Here is an 18,772-nt window from a genome sequence, read left to right as displayed (position 1 = left end):
TATTTTTATAAGTTTAATAAATTTTAACTAATAATTAAAATTACACTCCACCTTCAACCGTTGTTTTGTTGGTTTGTAAATAAGGCAAAAGTGATTGATACACCTATGAGCTGCAAGCAACCCTGCCCCTGTTACCCAGTCAAATTGCATAAATGAAACAAGCTTTTCAGGCAAGAATTTCAAAGATGGATGTTATTTAGGAGTGGCTGGCCTTTGTGCCAGTGATTGAGACCAATGTGCCAATGGACTTGCCCCGAGTGCTATTAGTTTTCCAATCTATTATTTCCCATCCTGTAATAATGACCATAAATAAGTTTTAATGATTAACCAAGAAAATTATGTAAAGCTAAATGAGTATTAATATTTTTTTAATGGTGAGTCAGATCTTTTAGGTTAGTATCATTCTAAATATTTGAGCCAAAAATTTAACTTATAATTTATTAATTTATTGACGAAGTTAAATAAAAAATATAAATTAAGTCTAAAATTTGTAAGTTTATTCGTGAATTTTTTTTTAATTTCAAATATAAAAAATAAAAGTATTTTATATGTGTCAATTATTTAATATTTTTTAATTTTTTATTCAAAATTTATGTTAACGATTATTTATTTAATATATAACGCAATAATTTAATTATTTAATATTATAAATATATTTGAAATAGAATATAAATTAATATCATTTAAAAAATTATTAAATAAACATTTAATTCAGCTCTGTTTTCACACCCTCCCTAAATGCTACAACGCTGGAAGAGACATGCATGAAAATGATTGTTTCTGACACACAACTATCTCTAAAACAAATATCATCCACTGGCTTTGGTCCATAATCTCCGGAATCCAAATACACATAAAGAGGTTGTACTGAGTTGCTATTTTCAATTAAATATACTTAATTTACAATTGTGCTTGTGTATATAAATTTTTTGTTTTTATACAAAAAAACAATTTAAAAAACAATAAAATAAATAATTTATCACATTCTAACTAAATTAAAATAAAATTATAAATTAAATCAACTAATTCTATTCAAGTCAATATAAATCAAACTAAGTATGCTTTTATGATAAATCCAAAATCATTTTATTTAAAATGATTGAATCTAATTCACAAAAATCCGTATTAAAAAGTCCCCCGTGACAAATTCAGAGGAGAGAGCAATAATATATAAATTTGTGGTTATATCATTTCCCAGGCTTCTTATTCCCCCATTCTCTTGTTCTGCAGAAGAGGGACACCAGAAGGACATGATTCACTATTGCATACTGTAGAATCTTCCTCCACTTTCTCTTGAGCTTTCCCCCAAATAACAGCATAGAAGCCAATAACTACTGTGGCTGCTCCAATCACACTGCAGATAAATTCAGACCCTTGTAATTATATTCCTTCTTGGACCCCAAAAAAACATGTTTTAAATTAAACATGTTGACATAATGTTCACTTTACTAACAAGGCCTTGATTCATTTATACCTTCCAATATAGAGAGAGTCCCCAAGAAAAGCAATCCCCAAGATCACTGCAAAAACTATTGCAAGTGGGTTAAACATTGCTACATACACAGGGCCCTTCTTCCTCGTGGCCCATGTATGGATAACACCTCTAAAGGCTAAGACCAAAATTGCCTGCATTCACAAGCAAATCAAGTTAATTCAAACTTCAAAGTCAGAAAAAGAAGAATCGTGTTAATATAGGAAATAGTTTCTATCATGGTCAATTGGTCACTGTTCTTACTGAACATCCAATAGCTACCAACTCCATATTAAATCCCAGTCTTTGGATCCTTTTCTGAAATCAGTGCAGCGGGAATAGATAATATAGAAGTCAACGCAATGCGAATGAGTACTACCACTAGCTCTGCTGGGTATTCTCTGATTATCCGTGTCTAGACATATGAAACAAATGAGAGTAAAAATCAATATTCTGAGCCATGCTTAATTATTGTTGCAAATGTGCCAAAAGGTGTTTAAGATTTGCATTAATTACCAGGAGTATAATGTTCAGTGAGTGAAAAAAGCTATGAGCCGCAAGCATCACTGCCCCTATTACCCACTCAAATTGCATAGATGAAACAAGTTTTAGAGGAAACAATTTTAAAGATATATGGTTATTTATGACTAGTTGGCCTTTGTACAGAGAAATTATCAAGGCTCCAGTGATTGATACCAATGTGCCAAAGGATTTAGCCCGAGTGCTACTAGTTTTCCAATCTATTTTTTCCATCCTGTATGATCAAATACCAAAATAAATTTTATAAAATTATAACAAACTACTATAAGCTGTCATAAACTACTGTTTTCAAAAAATTCTTGAATCAATTATTTATCAATTATCATTAGTAGTAAGGTTTTATTTAATTTCTAATGTGTAGCAGACGAGAACAAAGATTACAAACACCTGAAAACGATGGCAAGTATGAAGGTAAAGGCTGGGATTAGATCAGACAGTGCTGAGGCCAAAGTGGGAGAGCTATAACCTATGCCAAAAAACTTGAGCATCTGATTACAACAACTGCAAGACACAATACACACACACCAAAAGAAGAAAATACCCAATCATCTAAAAATTAAATAAAAAAAGAGCTAGCAAAGCATAAAGTCCCTCATAGACTATTAATTACCTGATCGAGCCAACAAGAAGTAACAAGCCAACGATGCTATACTTAAGTGGCGGAAGTTTTCTTTTCCTGCACAGTCAAAAGATGACAACACTAAAGTTTTAGACTTTAGAGTATGGGTTATGTTATATGTAAGCTTATTATATGTACCTGTAAAAGATTAAGGCTAAGAGAAAGAGGAAGAAGGCTCCGAAGGCATTGGAGTACATGACAAATACAAAGTTATTCATGCCTCTCTTCATAGCTGCTTTGCTTACAGTGTTGACAATCACGTCCGTCAGCTCTGCTGCTAACATCATTGCGAGCACACCCAGTTCCTTCATGGGGTATGACTATGATTTTCTGCTAATTTGGGCACAGAGGAATTGCTACACCGAAAGATGCTTGGTAAATGGCAAAGCAAAAGCTTTTCATCCACCCCTTTTCATGACTTTGGAGTTGAGAGTGTGGATTCGAATCTGCTTTTGAACGCGTCCGTATTACACAGTAGACATGATGAAAATGTCAGAAATTATGGCCTTTTGTTTGCCAAATGACACCCATGATAGAATATATCTTAAATATAAGGTATATGTCATTCATGAGGTGTATATTTTGTGCCATCGTCATTAATTTCTAGCTTCAAGATAAACCCAATAAGGAGACCATATAGAATCTTAAACATTTTACAATTTATATGACATGATATATTATATATATTTTTTATACTTTTAAATTTTTGTGTATACATATTTTAAAATTATTTCTTAAAATTAAAGGAAATATTAAAAGATATTTTACTTTAGATGCAAAAAATAAATAAATAAGGAATAATGTTACTGGCGCATTAAGTTTGAGATGTAAGAGGTAGAAGGATATGATAACATATATATTTAATAAAATATGTTTTATATTGATAAATTATTTTGATAAGCACCATTTAACGTTACCACCCTCTCCCAAAAGAAAGTGTACCGTCTAATCTCAGGGAGGTCCTTGACCTATTATTGCTTTTATTTCCCTCGCTTCTAAATATCTTACCAAAATTTCAGAGAAACTTTACACTCTCATCCATTTCTTCTTTACTAGAGTAATTCTTAAAAAAGATAAAAAGTTAGAAATAATGTCTTAAAAGGAGAAAAAGTGTTACTCATTCCTTGAAAGAAAAAAAAAATCAATTTTCGATCTCTAATAGTATACCTACATCTTAAAAGCCTAAGAAAGACAAGTTTTAAATATTTTTTTTTATATTTGAAAAAAAAATGTGTCTTGCAGCACTAAGTATAATTTTAGTAATTTAATTTTCAAATGATTTTTAAATATTTGTAAAGAATTATTAATATTCAAATCTGTCAAGATAAGTAGTTGTAAATAATAATAATAATAATAATAAAAATTTGATAAATTAAAATCAATTTATGCCTCTCATATTTTAAAAACATTTAATCTATAAAACATTTATAAGAATAAATGAGCATTCAGCGAATTTTCAATAAATAAAAGAGTATTATAAGAGCATAATGAATTAGACTTTTTTATTTTTATAATACTCTTATTTTAAAAAGACATTATATTTTAATTATTATATTTTATAGTATCATAACTTTAGCGAATGATTATAAAATAACAAATAACAATATGTGTGCTAATTAAATCAAAACATTCTCCTAAAACAAAAATAAATAATATTATTTATAAGAAATTTATTTTTCACATATCAACTAAGATCTTATAAAAAAAATATGACAGTGATATAATACTTTCTTTTGTGCATATCTAAGTTGAACTATTGAAAATTCCTTTTCAGAAAATCAAGAAAATATTTTTTTAAGAAAAAGATTAATAGTAAAATTTATTAAATTTTAAGTATAAAAGTATTTTTTTAACATACAATATATATATATATAATATTAAATATTTATTATTTGATATATATTATTTTAGTTGTAAAGTCAAGTTAAAATATTCTTTTAAATTATTGTTTAAAATAATTTTATTATATAATCATGTGTAAAAATGTGGAGCTTTATTATTTAATTATTAAAATGTATACATATATATTTAATTAAAAAATACTTTGTATTTCACTAACTAGTTAACTTGAAATAGAGGGAGTATTAATAAATGATGTTAATTTGGGGAATAAATTGTATGAGCCCGTTTGCTTTTACACTAATACAGTAGAGAATCGATTTTGCATATAAAATAAACAATTAGGATGGTAATTATACTTCAGTTAAGACTTTTTTAGTAAAATTATGATTATTTTATTTTGATAAACGGATTATAGTATTCTACCACCTATTTAATTAGCCTCTAAACTCTAATATCTGTGTTTAACAAGTCATCGCCACTCGGCGGCTGTCCCACGGATTCGAATCCTCTGTAGTATTGGCGGGAACTGCAGAGTAAAAAAATTTATTTAAGTGAAATTTAACAAAACGTGATTTTGGCTTAAGGCAAAATTGTAAAAAATTTTAAAACTTTATCTTCTTTCTCTTTAACTACATAAAAGTTGAGAACTATTTGTGCAAGATCATGTAGTCACACTTTACGATCATACAACAAAAATTTAAGTGTTTCAAAACATGTAATATCATAACTATTTCTCAACCAATTTCTCAAAGTTATCATTCTTATAATTCTTATCATCATTTCAATAATTTAACTTGATTCTAAATGGTTCTATCTCACTAATGTTTAGCACAAATAATAGACTAGACAATACATTTAAAAACATTTGTGTATAATCATATGGTCATACTTTATATTCATAATACAAAAACTTAAATGTTTTAAAACATGTAATAATGTAACTATTTCTCAACTAATTTCTAAAAGTTATCATTCCGATAATTCTTATTACAATTATCAACAATTTAACTTGATTTCAAATTATTCTATTTCACTAATGTTTAGCACAAGTAGCACACTAGACAATATATTTGAAACATTTGGTAGAATAAAATATGTAAGAGTCTTTAGAGAGGAAGAAGATAAAATTTCAAAATTTTTCACAATTTTGGCTTAAGCGAATTTTTTAGCTTAAGCGAAAATTCACTTTTTAACTAAATTCGCTTAAGCTAAATTTTTTGACTTAAGCCAAAATCATGTTTTGTTAAAATTCGCTTAAGCAAAAAAAAAATGCACTCCCTCCAGTTCCCGCCAACACTGTAGAGGATCCAGATCTTTGTCCCACAACTTCTTGGGATCAAATTTCCAAGGATTAATAAACTTACAGCTAATTATTTGCATTCTATTTCTCTTTTATTTCTTTATTTTGAATTAATATTTAAAATTTTAAATTCAAATTAATATACAGTAAGTATAATTAATGTTTTTAAAATATTAAATAAATAAATAAAGTAAAAAGTTATTGAAAAGTACTTATTTAGTAAAAAAGTATAAAATGATTTAATACTAGGTTTTTAGATAGTTAAAAATATTTACTATGATATATCTAATATTTTAAAGTAATTTTATTATGAGTTTGATATTATAATTCGTAAAAAAAAACATTTAAGATAAATTTTTAAAAGTAAAAAAGTGACCATGTCCATATTTAACTAATAAAAATAAAAAAGTTCTAAGTATAAATAATATAAATATTGTAAAATTCAAGGTGTCATAGTATCACAATTTCAAACAAGAGTAAATTAAATATCCATATATAAAGTATTGCAAAATTTTAAAACATAATAATAAGAAAAGTATATTTATTAAATAAATTTTCTACCGTTTTATGAATATTTTTTTCCCTTTAAATAAGTGAGGTTTTTTTTATCTATCTAAATTATACATTTAAAAAGTCACCATCAAAGAAAAAGAGTCAAACCTTCTGTGCTTCATGATTATTCAAAATGGTAGCATTTCACATCGAGATTACTTGTACAAGTGTGATACTCTGAAAAAAAAAGAAAAAAAATACACAAGTGATAGTAATCACAAAATTTGCACGTATAATGTTAAAAAAAAAAAATTTAAGTGAGAGAATATGTTTGTTTGTATTTTTAAAAATATTTTTTTAAAAAAAAATTTGCACAGATAATGTAAAAAAAAATAAATGAGAGAAATAAATATTAAAAATACGTTTGTTTGTATTTTTAAAAAAATTAAAAATACATGTTATTTTAATTTTTATTAAAAATGTAAATAAATATACTCTAAAATTTAAGTGACCATAATTTTTACTTTTTATCATTTGCATGGTTATTTTTAGCCGAGAGTTTAATGTTTTAACAACTTTAAAAATTATCAAAATAAAAATTAAAAGTAAATAAGATTGGACTTATATATAATTATATTATGAAATGAAAATCAAAATTAAGTGAAACGAGATAGCTATCTTTATACATTTGAGTATAAAATTGACTTTTCTTCCCACTCGTACTACTCGTCACCGCATGTGCTATAAATCCAGGGGAGATGAACAAAACATTGCAGTGCATCTAAGGATGGCAACATCAAGTGTTAAGGAGGACAAATATCGACCCTACTTGCGTGAAGACAGTGAGAAGAACATAAAATGGAGATTCGGTACCCCTCCAAATTATGACGCTGTGAACAAGCTATTTGAAGATGGGAGAACCAAGGTACGTACCTAATTTCTCTGCTGATGCGAAACGCTAAATCTAATAGAACAATTGAATTATGGTTTTGATGACAGGAATGGCCTGTGGGTTCACTTGAAGAGCAGGTTCAGACCCTAGTCAAGAATTGGGAGATGGAAATGTTCCACAAGGTCGATATGGACGATTACAGATCAGTGGACCCAAAGAAATACACTTTCAGCCTAAACGGTAGCGTTACATCTTTAATTAGAAGCGCAATTGAAAACTTTATGGTTTGAAATGTTAATGTTGAGTATGGGTTGCGAGTAATTATTGACACACAGGAAGAAAGGGTATTAGTTTGGAAGAGAAAAGGAAGCTTGGTGGAGGGTATATCCCACTGCTACAAACCTCTCTGCAGAGAAACTGAGGCCATACAATCCCTACGGAGAAACAGCAGAATCGTCCCACAAGGCATTTACCACAACATTTCCACGTGGGTTTGCTTTGGAAATTATTCAAGTCTACTCTGGGCCACCAGTGATTGTCTACAAGTTCAGGCACTGGGGCTACATGGAGGGTCCCTTCAAAGCACACGCCCCAACTGGACAGAAAATTCAAGTCTTTGGAATTGCCATTTTCACGGTAAAATATCTTCATTCCATAAACAACAGCTTTTTATTATTATTTTTATATGTATTTAGTTTGATTAATTATAAAAATAAAAACTTTTTGCATATTTAATACAACTTTTTAAGGACTTATATTTACAAAATCATAATTACTAATTACAACTCTTCTCGTTGGGTGAATTTTTTTATTGTTTTGTTATGGGGTGATAGTTGGATGAGAATTCGAAGATTGTGAAGGTGGAGTTCTTCTACGATCCTGCCGAACTGCTGGGAGGTCTACTAAAGGGTCCTGAGTTGGATGATACTGCTGAAGATGCTGTTTCAAGCTGTCCTGTACTCGGGAACACTGGGTAAAGCAGCACAAGTGAATCAAAGTTTGATGTTTCTTGCTTTAGTTTCAGTTTTTACAACAATACTTCTAATAAAATCGTGGTAATATATATGGTTGGAATTTTCTCCACTTATTTTACTACTGCATAACCCAAATCCAAGCAAAATAAGGTTCCTAACAACATTTTCACTTTTGAACGGGCTGTTAGTGAGGCTGGCTCCCTTTAGTTACCCCTTATTCTGCTTAATCAAAATCATATTGCAATTGAATATTCTTCCTCTGTTCGACGTCGTGTGTATGTGGGTGATTGAAAATCCTAGTTATTTTTTAATATCCCACGAATATAATGGGTCTTTGAGGAATCGAGTTTGCACCAATTCATCGCCGTTGACACAACTTTTTTGCATCCAGAAGCTTTTACAATGAATCAATAATTTATCAATTAACTGCAATTCTGCATATTTATCAAAGAATGGAATAGTCATTTACACGCTGAAGCATGAAATTTAGACAGGAAATAACATATTGTATTTATAACAAAACATGAAGATTATTCACCAAAAAAAAAAAAAACATGAAGATTATAGTCTAATACATGAGATGCAAGCGCACATCTCCGAAAATTTCTGCGCCCAGCCCATCCTGGTTGAGAATAAAAAATTGATTCTAATCCCGTTCAAGCTCTTTTTATGTGCAATATCATTTTTAAAATAATTTTAAATTGAGTAATACTTTAAAGACAGTTAAAAAATTAAAAACTACATTATATCATCAATACAAATATATGATTAATTTTATAATTTATCTGTAATTAAAATTTAATGATTGGGTGAAGGGATGGATCGAGATACGTAAACGCGGATATGTAAGTGAACATTCAGACGAGGCTTAGTTCTTTCTGCTTCAACTTTTAAGTAAATATTAGCCTTTAACTATCTGGCTTTACTCCCAGGCATAATTTGGACGGCACAGAGAAAAGACAAATCCATGCTTTGGAATATCAACCTAAATCAATTTCAACATCTTATGGTTACCAAAAACACAGACAAATAAAATTTATTGCCGAAATGTCTGTTTTATACGTGAAACAATAGACATACTATAACAACTCTTACGGATAATTTCTTAGTTGCAATAGTAATTAATGAGTTAGTCCCACAACAATATTTACAATAATATCATTGTTAAAGGGAACATGTATATACTTCATCAGAAGTATGAACGTTAACCTTATAAAAATGTCACTTCTTAAAATTAATTCCTTTCATTAGTAAAGAGTAAACTATATACTATATACCATATGCACATGATATACATTTATGGTTTGCTTGTGGATAATATACATAATTCACTATTTTTGGGTGAGTATGGGGGTTAAACTCAGATAAAAGCAATGGTACATTTGTGATTTGCTGTGTATATAAGACTTTTGCAGACTATAATTCATAACCATATACCAACAAATAAGATCGTGCTCTCCAAATGTCTCAGCCTTGTTTAGCAACCAGCTGGACGTGCATATAATTTAGATAAAACTTTGAAGCCATTTCTTATGAGAGAGTGCATGATCCATTTTGTTCATTTTATTCCTTCCCTTAACACGTTCTAATATAGCTATCTTCATCAATCATGCCACTAACAGTGTCATCTACTTTTGAGTTAGAGAAGCACCCTGTGAGATATGTGCATACAGTTTCAGAGGCAGGTCCCCTTCTCTCTTCAGCCAGCCACTGGAACTCCATAGCACTTGACCTTAGACTTTCTTCTAACTCTTCCACTGCCTATGAATCTATCCCTTCACTATACCAAAAATCTGTTGACTACAATCTTGTTATCACTAATAAGAAGCACTTTCATTGTTTTATCTTTGTTTCCGTAACAATAGTTTTAGCCATCTTAGCAACTGTTCTGCTGTTGCACTTTTTACCTCAGAAGCATAAGCATCAAGGATCTTCAATCAATCTCAAACTGGCAATAAACCAAGCTCTAACATTTTATGATGCACAAAAATGTACTACTCTGTTATACACATTTTCTCTTCCTTTTTTTCTTTGTGTAATTCAACAATGAATTTTATTTGTGTTGCTTGTAGCTGGGCACTATCCAAGGAACACTCCAGTGAAGTTTAGAGCGGACTCCGGATTACAGGATGGGGATTCAGCTAAGGCTAACCTTACTGGTGGATTCTATGATTCTGGCAACAACATTAAGTTTACCTTCACCACAGCTTATACGATGACCTTGTTGAGTTGGACTGTGATGGAATATCAAAGTAAATATGCTGATATTGGTGAGCTTGATCATGTCAAGGACATCATCAGATGGGGTAGTGACTACATGCTCAAGGTGTTCATTCCCCCTAATTCAACAGCTGGATCCAACCTTACACTGTATTCCCAGGCAAGTTATAAATTTGTTCAGGGAATGAATATTTTTCATGCACGACATGTTATATTAAAATTTTGACACGAGAGGATTCATTTTCATTTTTTTGCCACAATATACATACTAATAGTTATAAATAGATATTGTTCTGTTTTTGTTTTTTTTTCCAATTTCAATAGGTTGGAAGTACCATTAGTAATAACAATGAGCCTAATGATATAAGTTGCTGGCAACGACCTGAAGACATGAAGTATGAGAGACTCGTTTCAATTTGTGATGGCTCTGCTTCAGATTTAGCTGGTGAAATAGTGGCAGCATTATCTGCAGCATCAATGGTATTCATAGAAGATAAAGATTACTCAGGGAGACTAGTCCAAGCAGCAGAAAGAGTCTACGAGGCTATCACAAAGGAAGATCCTACAAAACAAGGGACCTACTCCATGGTTGATGCATGTGGGAAACAAGCAAGAATGCTTTATAACTCAACTAGTTACAAAGATGAGTTGGCTTGGGGAGCAACTTGGTTATTTCTTGCTACTAAAAAGGCTGATTACCTTGCAATTGCAACTGCAATGTTTATATCAGCCAAGAGTGATGAATCAAGCTTTGACAAAGGGATCCTTTATTGGAATAACAAGCTTAATGCTGTTGAGGTAACTTCAATAGACAAATATACTGAATTTTCAGAAGAATTTGAGAAGGAAATCTCAACATAATTTTCCTTTTAAATTTGTCTTTGTAGGTTTTGCTTACTGGTATTCGATATTTCCATGATCCTGGCTTCCCACATGAGGATGTCTTGAAACTCTCATCCAACTCTACAGATTCCCTCATGTGTTCTTATCTGTTCAACAAATACTTTAGCAGGACACATGGTAGTTACTACTCTGATAATTTGTAACTTGCATCATTTGCTTGTTTGGAATTATTTACTTATGTGTGTTATCTATGTCCATGATTCATGTTAAACATAATGGTAGGTGGACTAATTATCCTGAAACCTGATAATGAGCCATTACTCCAGTATGCTGCAACAGCATCTTTTCTCAGTAAATTGTACAGTGATTACCTTGATCATCTCAAAATATCTGGTGCAAGTTGCAAGACTGATGAATTCTCGGTGGCAAAGCTTCGTGATTTCGCTACTTCTCAGGCAAATTCCTAGCCTCCTGACTATTTGTATTGTTAATTATGAATTGAAAATAGTCTAATTTTGCTTTCTTTTGTTATGTACTCTTCAGGTTAAGTACATCTTAGGACAAAACCCTATGAAAGTGAGCTATTTAGTGGGGTATGGTGACAAGTTTCCTGTCCAGGTTCATCACAGAAGTGCATCAATCCCTTGGGATAACCGGCATTACTCTTGTGATGATGGTAAGGGGTGGCTAAACTCTAAAGAACCAAATCCACAAGTGCTTTTGGGAGCCATGGTGGGAGGGCCAGACACTAATGATAATTTCATCGATCAAAGAACCAACCAACGGTTCACTGAGCCAAACATAGCAAGCAATGCTGGCTTAGTTGCAGCTCTGATAGCACTTCAGGATCCTCCTTATAAGTCACATAACATCAAAAACTCGTTGTGGGGATGGACCTGATCTATATTTGAACGTGTCCATTGGATATATTCTTATGCAGTTATCCCATATTGGAAGTCTTATCAAGATTATGAAGATATATACAGGAAAAAGGAAGTTAGAAACTAGATTCTGACTATTATAATTAAAGCAAATGAATTTTATTTGAAAATCAATCATTTGGTGGATGGAATTTTAATGATACTGTTCATGTCATCTAATGTAAAGTTCAAGCTTACCATGAAATTTTGAGCAAGGACAGAGCCGGGAATTTAGTTATTTCAGGATTCTGACGCATCGAAGACATGATTATTCAATCATTAAATTATTGTCAAAAATAAATAATTTGGTCATGCCGACCAATTTATTTGGAGGAACGCTTAAAGTATCTTCAAGGTTGGTTTTTCTTCTAACTAGCAAAATCCTATTTGTGGAAGCAACAAATGAGGATAGTGACGTATTTGCAATCGTAAGACTTCCGTTAATAACAAGTTAAACCTTATGCTGAGCTATCGTTTAATCTTTGAAAATTCTTGTGTGAGCATTGCACACTTGAGCATGTTAGCCCCAAGAACAAATGGTTATGCTCAATAACAGCAAAACATGTATGTAACTCAGAAATTCTCAACTCATATCATCAAGTACTGGATTTCTCCTTAAACTGTACTATAAATTTTGCACATTTCTCATATCATATTTAACTCCAATTAATTTTGCACGTTTAGCTTGTAGCAAAGATATAAATTAGATACTCCATGTAGAAAAAAAAAATCAAACATGAATTCAACTTGCCCAAATTTAATGTATAAAATCTATATTGACCACCCAAATGCAAAACTGTAATTACAAAGTTGTATTGATACAAATTTTACTATACAAGTTATTCACATGAAAACAGTGGGGAAGGAAACCAAAATATACACTACACGATGCTGTACATTAGTTCTTCTATCTTCAGGTTGACTTAAGCCTGTCTAAGTTGTACAGTTTCTGCAAAATAAAATATCCGTGAGGTAAGATAACAGGAAATTGAATGAGCAGGGAGAATAGATGTTGTTAGGAAGCATGAAATTAAGCTTACAATGATACGATGAATATCCTCAAGAAAAGGCACAAGCAAAGAAACCAAGATCTGCATTTTCTCCTTTTGGGTGTCACAGTTTTCATCTTTTTCCTTGAGGAGATCCATAAAAGTTTTACTATCTGGTACTAGCTTTATAGCCACCTGCACTACCATTTTTGTTAGTTTAGTAGAAACCAATTGCACGATTTTTGTCATTATCCTACACTTTGCAAATTTTATATGAAGCTCAGGATTTCATGAGTCAAGAATTTCATAAATAAATTGTCCATGACCAGACAAGCTGAACTGGAGCCTGTAAAATCCATCAAGAAGCTTAAAATTGATTGAACATCAGAAAAAAAGAACAAATGGTTATTAATCTACAGGAAAATGTTAGCATCAGCCTTTAAGTTGATTTTAAGCATATAAAAGTGCTAAGTTTTTATTGGCAAAAAAGTAATTATTACACTCGTACATTTCTAATATTAAAAATGCTTTCTTTTTGAATAAAACCTTGTCACGTTTAGGATGTTAACAAAACCGTACTCTGAAAGCAGCTGATGCTATCCATCCATGCCATGGTGACAAAGTTGCAGCATAAGACTCTTGAACTATTTGCTCCATATTCTTTTTAGGATCTTTTGCTAATGATTCTAACAACGCTGTGGAGAAATCCAGAGACCTGCGGAGTAAGGCAACTGTAAGTGAATATTGCACAACTTACACATATGGAAATTATACAAGATAATTTCTGCTGTTTCTTTATCTGATAGCACTTATTAGCCTCTTCTTTTTCTCAACAATTTTAAGAGCCAGAACTGATGATGCAACCCAAACCAAAGTGTGATGAATAACAAAATAGGAAAGAAAAGAATATAGTACAAATATATGTTTACCTAGTGAGCCAAGCAAATGCTTTACTGCAACTAAACCTCTTCTTTGCGATGCCTTTGCTAGCTTCTGACTTCAATATTTCAACCAAATTTGAATTCACTGAGGGATTCAATTCATGCATCACTTCCAACCTCTGCAGTGATATAGAACTTAATAACAGAAGCTAATAATTGGTAGTTGACTGGTCAAGCAATGTGCAATTATACGTTAACTGAAAAACTGGCAGTCAAAACACCACATACTAACAGACAAGAAGAACAAAAATTGAGAAGATCCCATTCTCCTGCAGGGACATGTTGAAGTAAAGTGAACTGAATTGGGAGTGAAGCTTGCCTTAAAAATTTTATTTGTACCTTAATATTCTGGTGAATGTCTTGTCTCAAAACAGCCATTGTTGGCCCTATCTTATCTACAAGAGCATCAATCAAACATAATGACAATGTGTTTGGTGTTACATCACATTCATGTTTGAATTAAAAAGAAATAGTAAACCCACCAAGAACTTGTAGAACCAAGTAACATAGAGATAGGAAAGGCTTGGTGGGGATGTGTGCAATCTCATTATTTGCTCCAGGTTTAACTACAACCAGCATAGATAGCTCTTCAATGGCAGAGTTTATCTCTGAGCTTTTCTCTATTTCTCTGCTCCTCTTCATTTCCCTTATCTTCCCCCCTTCTCCCTCTTTCAATTCTCTCATACACAAACATATATATTATATGGAGCTTCCAACACCCAACTGGGCTTCTTTATAAATTCCTCTAGCTTGAAGCCTTGAATTTCCAACTGTAATTAATTGTTTCAAATATATATTATATAACTTGCTCGCACACACAGAGAGAATAAGAGAAATTTCAAAATTTTGTTCAAGTGGTTGAATCGAGGAGTGAATCTTGCTTTGCCCACTACCCAATTATTAATTTTAGTATACATCGGGTAAAATAAAATAGCTTCTTTGGTCTCAACTTTTTTTTTTCCTATTGATTTGCTAATAATATTCTTCTGCTATCAATTTCTTCTGTAAGTCATTGATGGTGACTTTATATTTGACCTCGTAGTTATCATCAATCCCACCCTTACCTTATGTTAATAAAACATTATCCGAATAAATCAAATTTGTGTAGGTCCCATGCGTGAAATTGACAAGGCCAAAAATTCTAGCCGTTTATCTTGAGCTAGGATTAACTTGTAGCAGCCTCTACTTAGAATTAATCATTTCTTGGGTTTAATTCTTGGGCCTTGCGTCAAACCGGTAATAGAAGGATATGCTTTCACAACTGTGGGATTGGTCATTACTCATTACGTGTGTACCTGTTAGTTTATTTGTATGTATAATGCATTTAATAAAGTTAACCATGACTCAGTCAGATATTTAACTCCAGGTCGATGAGAATATATCACTTTACAGGCTTGTATCTTTTGATGCAGAAAAGTGTAATTTATTTTATGAAAAATAGAAAAACATAGTTACTACACAGTATGTGGAATAATCGGTAAGACTAACATTATTTCAATTTAATCTGTAAAGCAAGCATGTTCAAGTTAAATGATTCTAAAATTTATTTTCCCTTTCTTTTTATTTTTAAAAACCTTTTCTTAAACTTACATTTTCTTGGGCAAAGATGTTAAGGTTTCATCCTCATCCTTGCAACGTTGATACCCAAACATTCCAGACTCTTCACAATGTTCGTTTAATGGTTTGAGAGATTTTTAAGAGATAAAATTGTAAATATATCTTATTCAAAAATTAAATATTTGAATATAACTGTTAATATATTTGTTTCAACTTGATTTTAAAATTAATCATTTATTTTTTAAAAATAACTAAAATAAGCCAAACCAAACATGAACTTTCTTTCTTTTAAAAAAAATAATATCTTTTTCATCAGATCATCTTAATTTTTGTATCACCTTTCATCATACAAACTTCTGTACAAAATTTATTTTCTGTTAGTATAAATAATTTTATAATGTCAATAAATTATTATACATTATAAATACAATTTTCATATTAATTATTATAAATATCAATAATTTTACTAATATAATACTTCATAATTGAATAAGTTATATACTTTGAATATATTTAGATAAAATTCTTTGATAAGTTGAAAAGTGTAAGAGGTGTTTTACCAACCGTGAATGTATGATAAGGGTGACATTTCATTGAGAGGACCAGGTTTTGGCATGAATTGCAGCAGTTAATGTATTTTTGTTTAAATAAAACAAATTTTTTAAAATAAAAAATGTAAAAAATACACTAACAGTAGACTCTCTTTACTGTAGAGAATCTTTGTCTAAGTCATTTGGTACAAATTGTTTTGCTAATGTTGAACCCCTCCATACATCTGAAAATGTTTTGTACTAATTCACTTAGGTAGCAATCATTTTTGGATTGGAAGTTATTGTGTTTTGTAACTTGTCCACCAAGCACACGGCAAATCTTTCATTATGCGTTCCTGTTCATGGATTGGTTCACTCATGGATCTAAGGACGAGCTTTGATCAATTAGATTATGTAGAATAAGTATTATTAGGATTTAGTAATTGTTATCTGCTGCATTTTATATCATCTGGTTGAGCTGGTTGTTCGTTAATGGGATATGGTTCTTTATTTATCGATTTTACACTTACATCAGCGTTCAATTATGAATTATAAGTCTACGGAATTATCGTCAACCAACATATGTGGATGTTGTTCAATTGAACAATGAATGTAGCTTTATTTTACTCAGAAAACCAGAGAGAAGAAAGGAATGGAAGGAGGAACGAGTTCTTGAAACAAAGTTTGACAACTTCATAAGTTATTAAAAATTGCTTAATTTATTTTAAATAAAATATTATAAGAAAGGTTTTTGTTATTAATAAAAATGTTTATTTTATTATACAAAATTAATTAAAACATAAATTTTTAAATATTGAAAATATCATTTATAATTTTTTTTAAGTAGTATACATTATTTTAAATTTATTAATGACATAATAATTTTTAAATGTATTGAATAAAATTTTAATTCTTAAAATATTCATAATTTTTTATTTGATCTCTTATTTTTATTTTTTAAGTCTGATTTCTCAAAATAAATATCTTTATTTAATTTATTTATTAGTGATATGTTAATTTACTTAATTATTTATTAATATAATATTTAATTTAGTTCATATAATTTGATTTGGATTAATAAACAGATGTGTCATTAACAATATTATATTTTCATGTTTTTAAATAAAATTTTATATTATAAGATTAATATTTTAAAATTGAGATTTTGAGACTTTGAGGAAATGAAATTGTAAATATTGTATTAATTAAATATATGTTTTATTGTATGTATTTTTCATCAAAATAGTTGTATAACCTGAATTGAATAAAATTATTATGAACAATAAAATTCTTTCTTGTTGAATATTTAATATAATTATATTTCTTAGAATTTAAATTAAAAATTACTAAGTATTATATTATATTATATGAGTCAAGTGAAATGTTATATAAATAAATAAATAAAATTAATAAATTACTGACAAATAAAATATTTAAAGAATAGAAACTTATTAATTTTTTTCTCAAATTTACTCTGATTTAAGTGCAATATTAGAATATATGATATAAATTAAAACATCTATAAAGTTATGATAGTTGATATGTATAATTTTTTTATATAGACTCCTTCAATTTCGATTATTTTCAAAGCAAACACTATAATATAGAAATCAAGACGAATTGAAAGTTTAAATTACTTATTAGCAAATAAAATAAAGTTATGAAATGTATATATCTTTTTTGATTATTTTTCGAAAATTAATGGAAATACGCTGGGAAAAGGATTTAGCTCATTTTATTTGCCTCTCTCAATCAAACGTTCCAAAAACTTCGATGAAAAATAACTTGCCCAAGTATTCATTGTTGAAATTTTATACATGCTCTATTCATCTACAGTACAAGATACATTTTTTTATTTGTATAATAATATATGCAAGTGTGAACGTGCTATATTCTTTTGGAACCTTCCTAATTTTACTGAGTTATTCAACACTCAACAGAGTTGAGTGTAAGATTAATATTTTCATTTCTTAATTTTTTATTTCAATAGTTAATTTCATGTACTATATGTCACATTTTTCCCATTCCATATGAATCAACTCGTAAGAAATTGCTTTAACTTAATTTGCAGTTTTCAGTTCACTTGTGTTATTGGATGACCTGTGTTTTCCAACAGAAAATGAATGTCCATTTTACATTATAGTCCTACATTTTCCTGTCAGTGAAAATTTGGCGCTGTCACGTTGCTAACGAAAATGTCAAAATGTTGTTTGCTTTTTAGAAATAACATTGTCTTTCATCACACTAAATGATACAGAAAACGATAAAATCAGGGCAGTGGAATATAATAAAGCTTTCTTTCATTGTTTCTTTGGAAAAACAAAAACAATAGCGTTCTCCTCCAAAAACAAATGCTAGTAGTTTATCATATATGTTGAAAGCAACACATGATAGTTTATTAATGTCGGCAAAAAAATATAACCCGATTGAGCTTACAATTTTATTAGCATTTTCAATACGTGTAAGATAAGGGTGCAAATAATTTGTAAGGGTATTTTGAAAAGAAATAAATTAAAATACAGAAGTGCAAATAGCAACAAAAAAATGAGGGTGCAAATGCAAAGCCTCATTCCAAATACATGGATTGGGTCGAGCCCATTGAGAGCTATTACTTGGACCAGTATAAGCCCAAAGAAAAGCGT

General features: G+C 30.1%; 3 protein-coding genes and 1 pseudogene across 3 annotated transcripts; 2 read left to right on the top strand and 2 right to left on the bottom strand.

Annotated features, from left to right (window-relative positions):
• Positions 1 to 1,141: 1,141 nt before the first annotated feature.
• LOC113846322 lies at positions 1,142 to 3,136 on the bottom strand (annotated as a pseudogene).
• Positions 3,137 to 7,038: 3,902 nt separating this feature from the next.
• LOC113852788 (endoglucanase 25-like) lies at positions 7,039 to 12,734 on the top strand. The gene is made up of 9 exons (XM_027483159.1): positions 7,039 to 7,189; positions 7,264 to 7,396; positions 7,492 to 7,792; positions 7,990 to 8,129; positions 10,203 to 10,510; positions 10,675 to 11,148; positions 11,238 to 11,370; positions 11,476 to 11,648; positions 11,737 to 12,734. Exons 4-9 carry the CDS (start codon positions 8,078 to 8,080, stop codon positions 12,091 to 12,093), a joined length of 1,497 nt encoding a protein of 498 aa, XP_027338960.1. The 5' UTR covers positions 7,039 to 7,189; positions 7,264 to 7,396; positions 7,492 to 7,792; positions 7,990 to 8,077; the 3' UTR covers positions 12,094 to 12,734.
• LOC113850879 (pathogen-related protein-like) lies at positions 7,052 to 7,577 on the top strand. Its single transcript, XM_027481405.1, has 3 exons — positions 7,052 to 7,189; positions 7,264 to 7,396; positions 7,492 to 7,577. Exons 1-3 carry the CDS (start codon positions 7,052 to 7,054, stop codon positions 7,575 to 7,577), a joined length of 357 nt encoding a protein of 118 aa, XP_027337206.1.
• Positions 12,735 to 12,865: 131 nt separating the features above from the next.
• Positions 12,866 to 14,989, bottom strand: LOC113852858 (glycolipid transfer protein 2-like). The gene is made up of 6 exons (XM_027483245.1): positions 14,526 to 14,989; positions 14,383 to 14,438; positions 14,032 to 14,162; positions 13,682 to 13,817; positions 13,154 to 13,297; positions 12,866 to 13,062 (listed from the first exon to the last, which is right to left on the bottom strand). Exons 1-6 carry the CDS (start codon positions 14,725 to 14,727, stop codon positions 13,027 to 13,029), a joined length of 705 nt encoding a protein of 234 aa, XP_027339046.1. The 5' UTR covers positions 14,728 to 14,989; the 3' UTR covers positions 12,866 to 13,026.
• Between the last annotated feature and the right edge of the window lie 3,783 nt (positions 14,990 to 18,772).

Source organism: Abrus precatorius, unplaced genomic scaffold, assembly GCF_003935025.1.
Source record: "Abrus precatorius isolate BTA unplaced genomic scaffold, Abrus_2018 Scaffold10, whole genome shotgun sequence".
Lineage (NCBI taxonomy): Eukaryota > Viridiplantae > Streptophyta > Magnoliopsida > Fabales > Fabaceae > Abrus > Abrus precatorius.
This window is presented reverse-complemented; position numbering and strand designations above follow the sequence as displayed.

Excerpts from the sequence above, each read along its gene's own strand:
- LOC113850879 (XM_027481405.1), top strand. The coding sequence starts at position 7,052 with ATGGCAACATCAAGTGTTAAGGAGGACAAATATCGACCCTACTTGCGT. Across the intron at positions 7,190-7,263 it reads TTGAAGATGGGAGAACCAAG|GAATGGCCTGTGGGTTCACT; the intron begins GTACGTACCTAA and ends TTTTGATGACAG. Across the intron at positions 7,397-7,491 it reads ATACACTTTCAGCCTAAACG|GAAGAAAGGGTATTAGTTTG; the intron begins GTAGCGTTACAT and ends ATTGACACACAG.
- LOC113852788 (XM_027483159.1), top strand. The coding sequence starts at position 8,078 with ATGATACTGCTGAAGATGCTGTTTCAAGCTGTCCTGTACTCGGGAACA. Across the intron at positions 11,149-11,237 it reads ACAAGCTTAATGCTGTTGAG|GTTTTGCTTACTGGTATTCG; the intron begins GTAACTTCAATA and ends TTGTCTTTGTAG. Across the intron at positions 11,649-11,736 it reads GTGATTTCGCTACTTCTCAG|GTTAAGTACATCTTAGGACA; the intron begins GCAAATTCCTAG and ends TGTACTCTTCAG.
- LOC113852858 (XM_027483245.1), bottom strand. The coding sequence starts at position 14,727 with ATGAGAGAATTGAAAGAGGGAGAAGGGGGGAAGATAAGGGAAATGAAG. Across the intron at positions 14,439-14,525 it reads CTTGGTTCTACAAGTTCTTG|ATAAGATAGGGCCAACAATG; the intron begins GTGGGTTTACTA and ends ATGCTCTTGTAG. Across the intron at positions 13,818-14,031 it reads GCATTTGCTTGGCTCACTAG|GTCTCTGGATTTCTCCACAG; the intron begins GTAAACATATAT and ends CTTACTCCGCAG.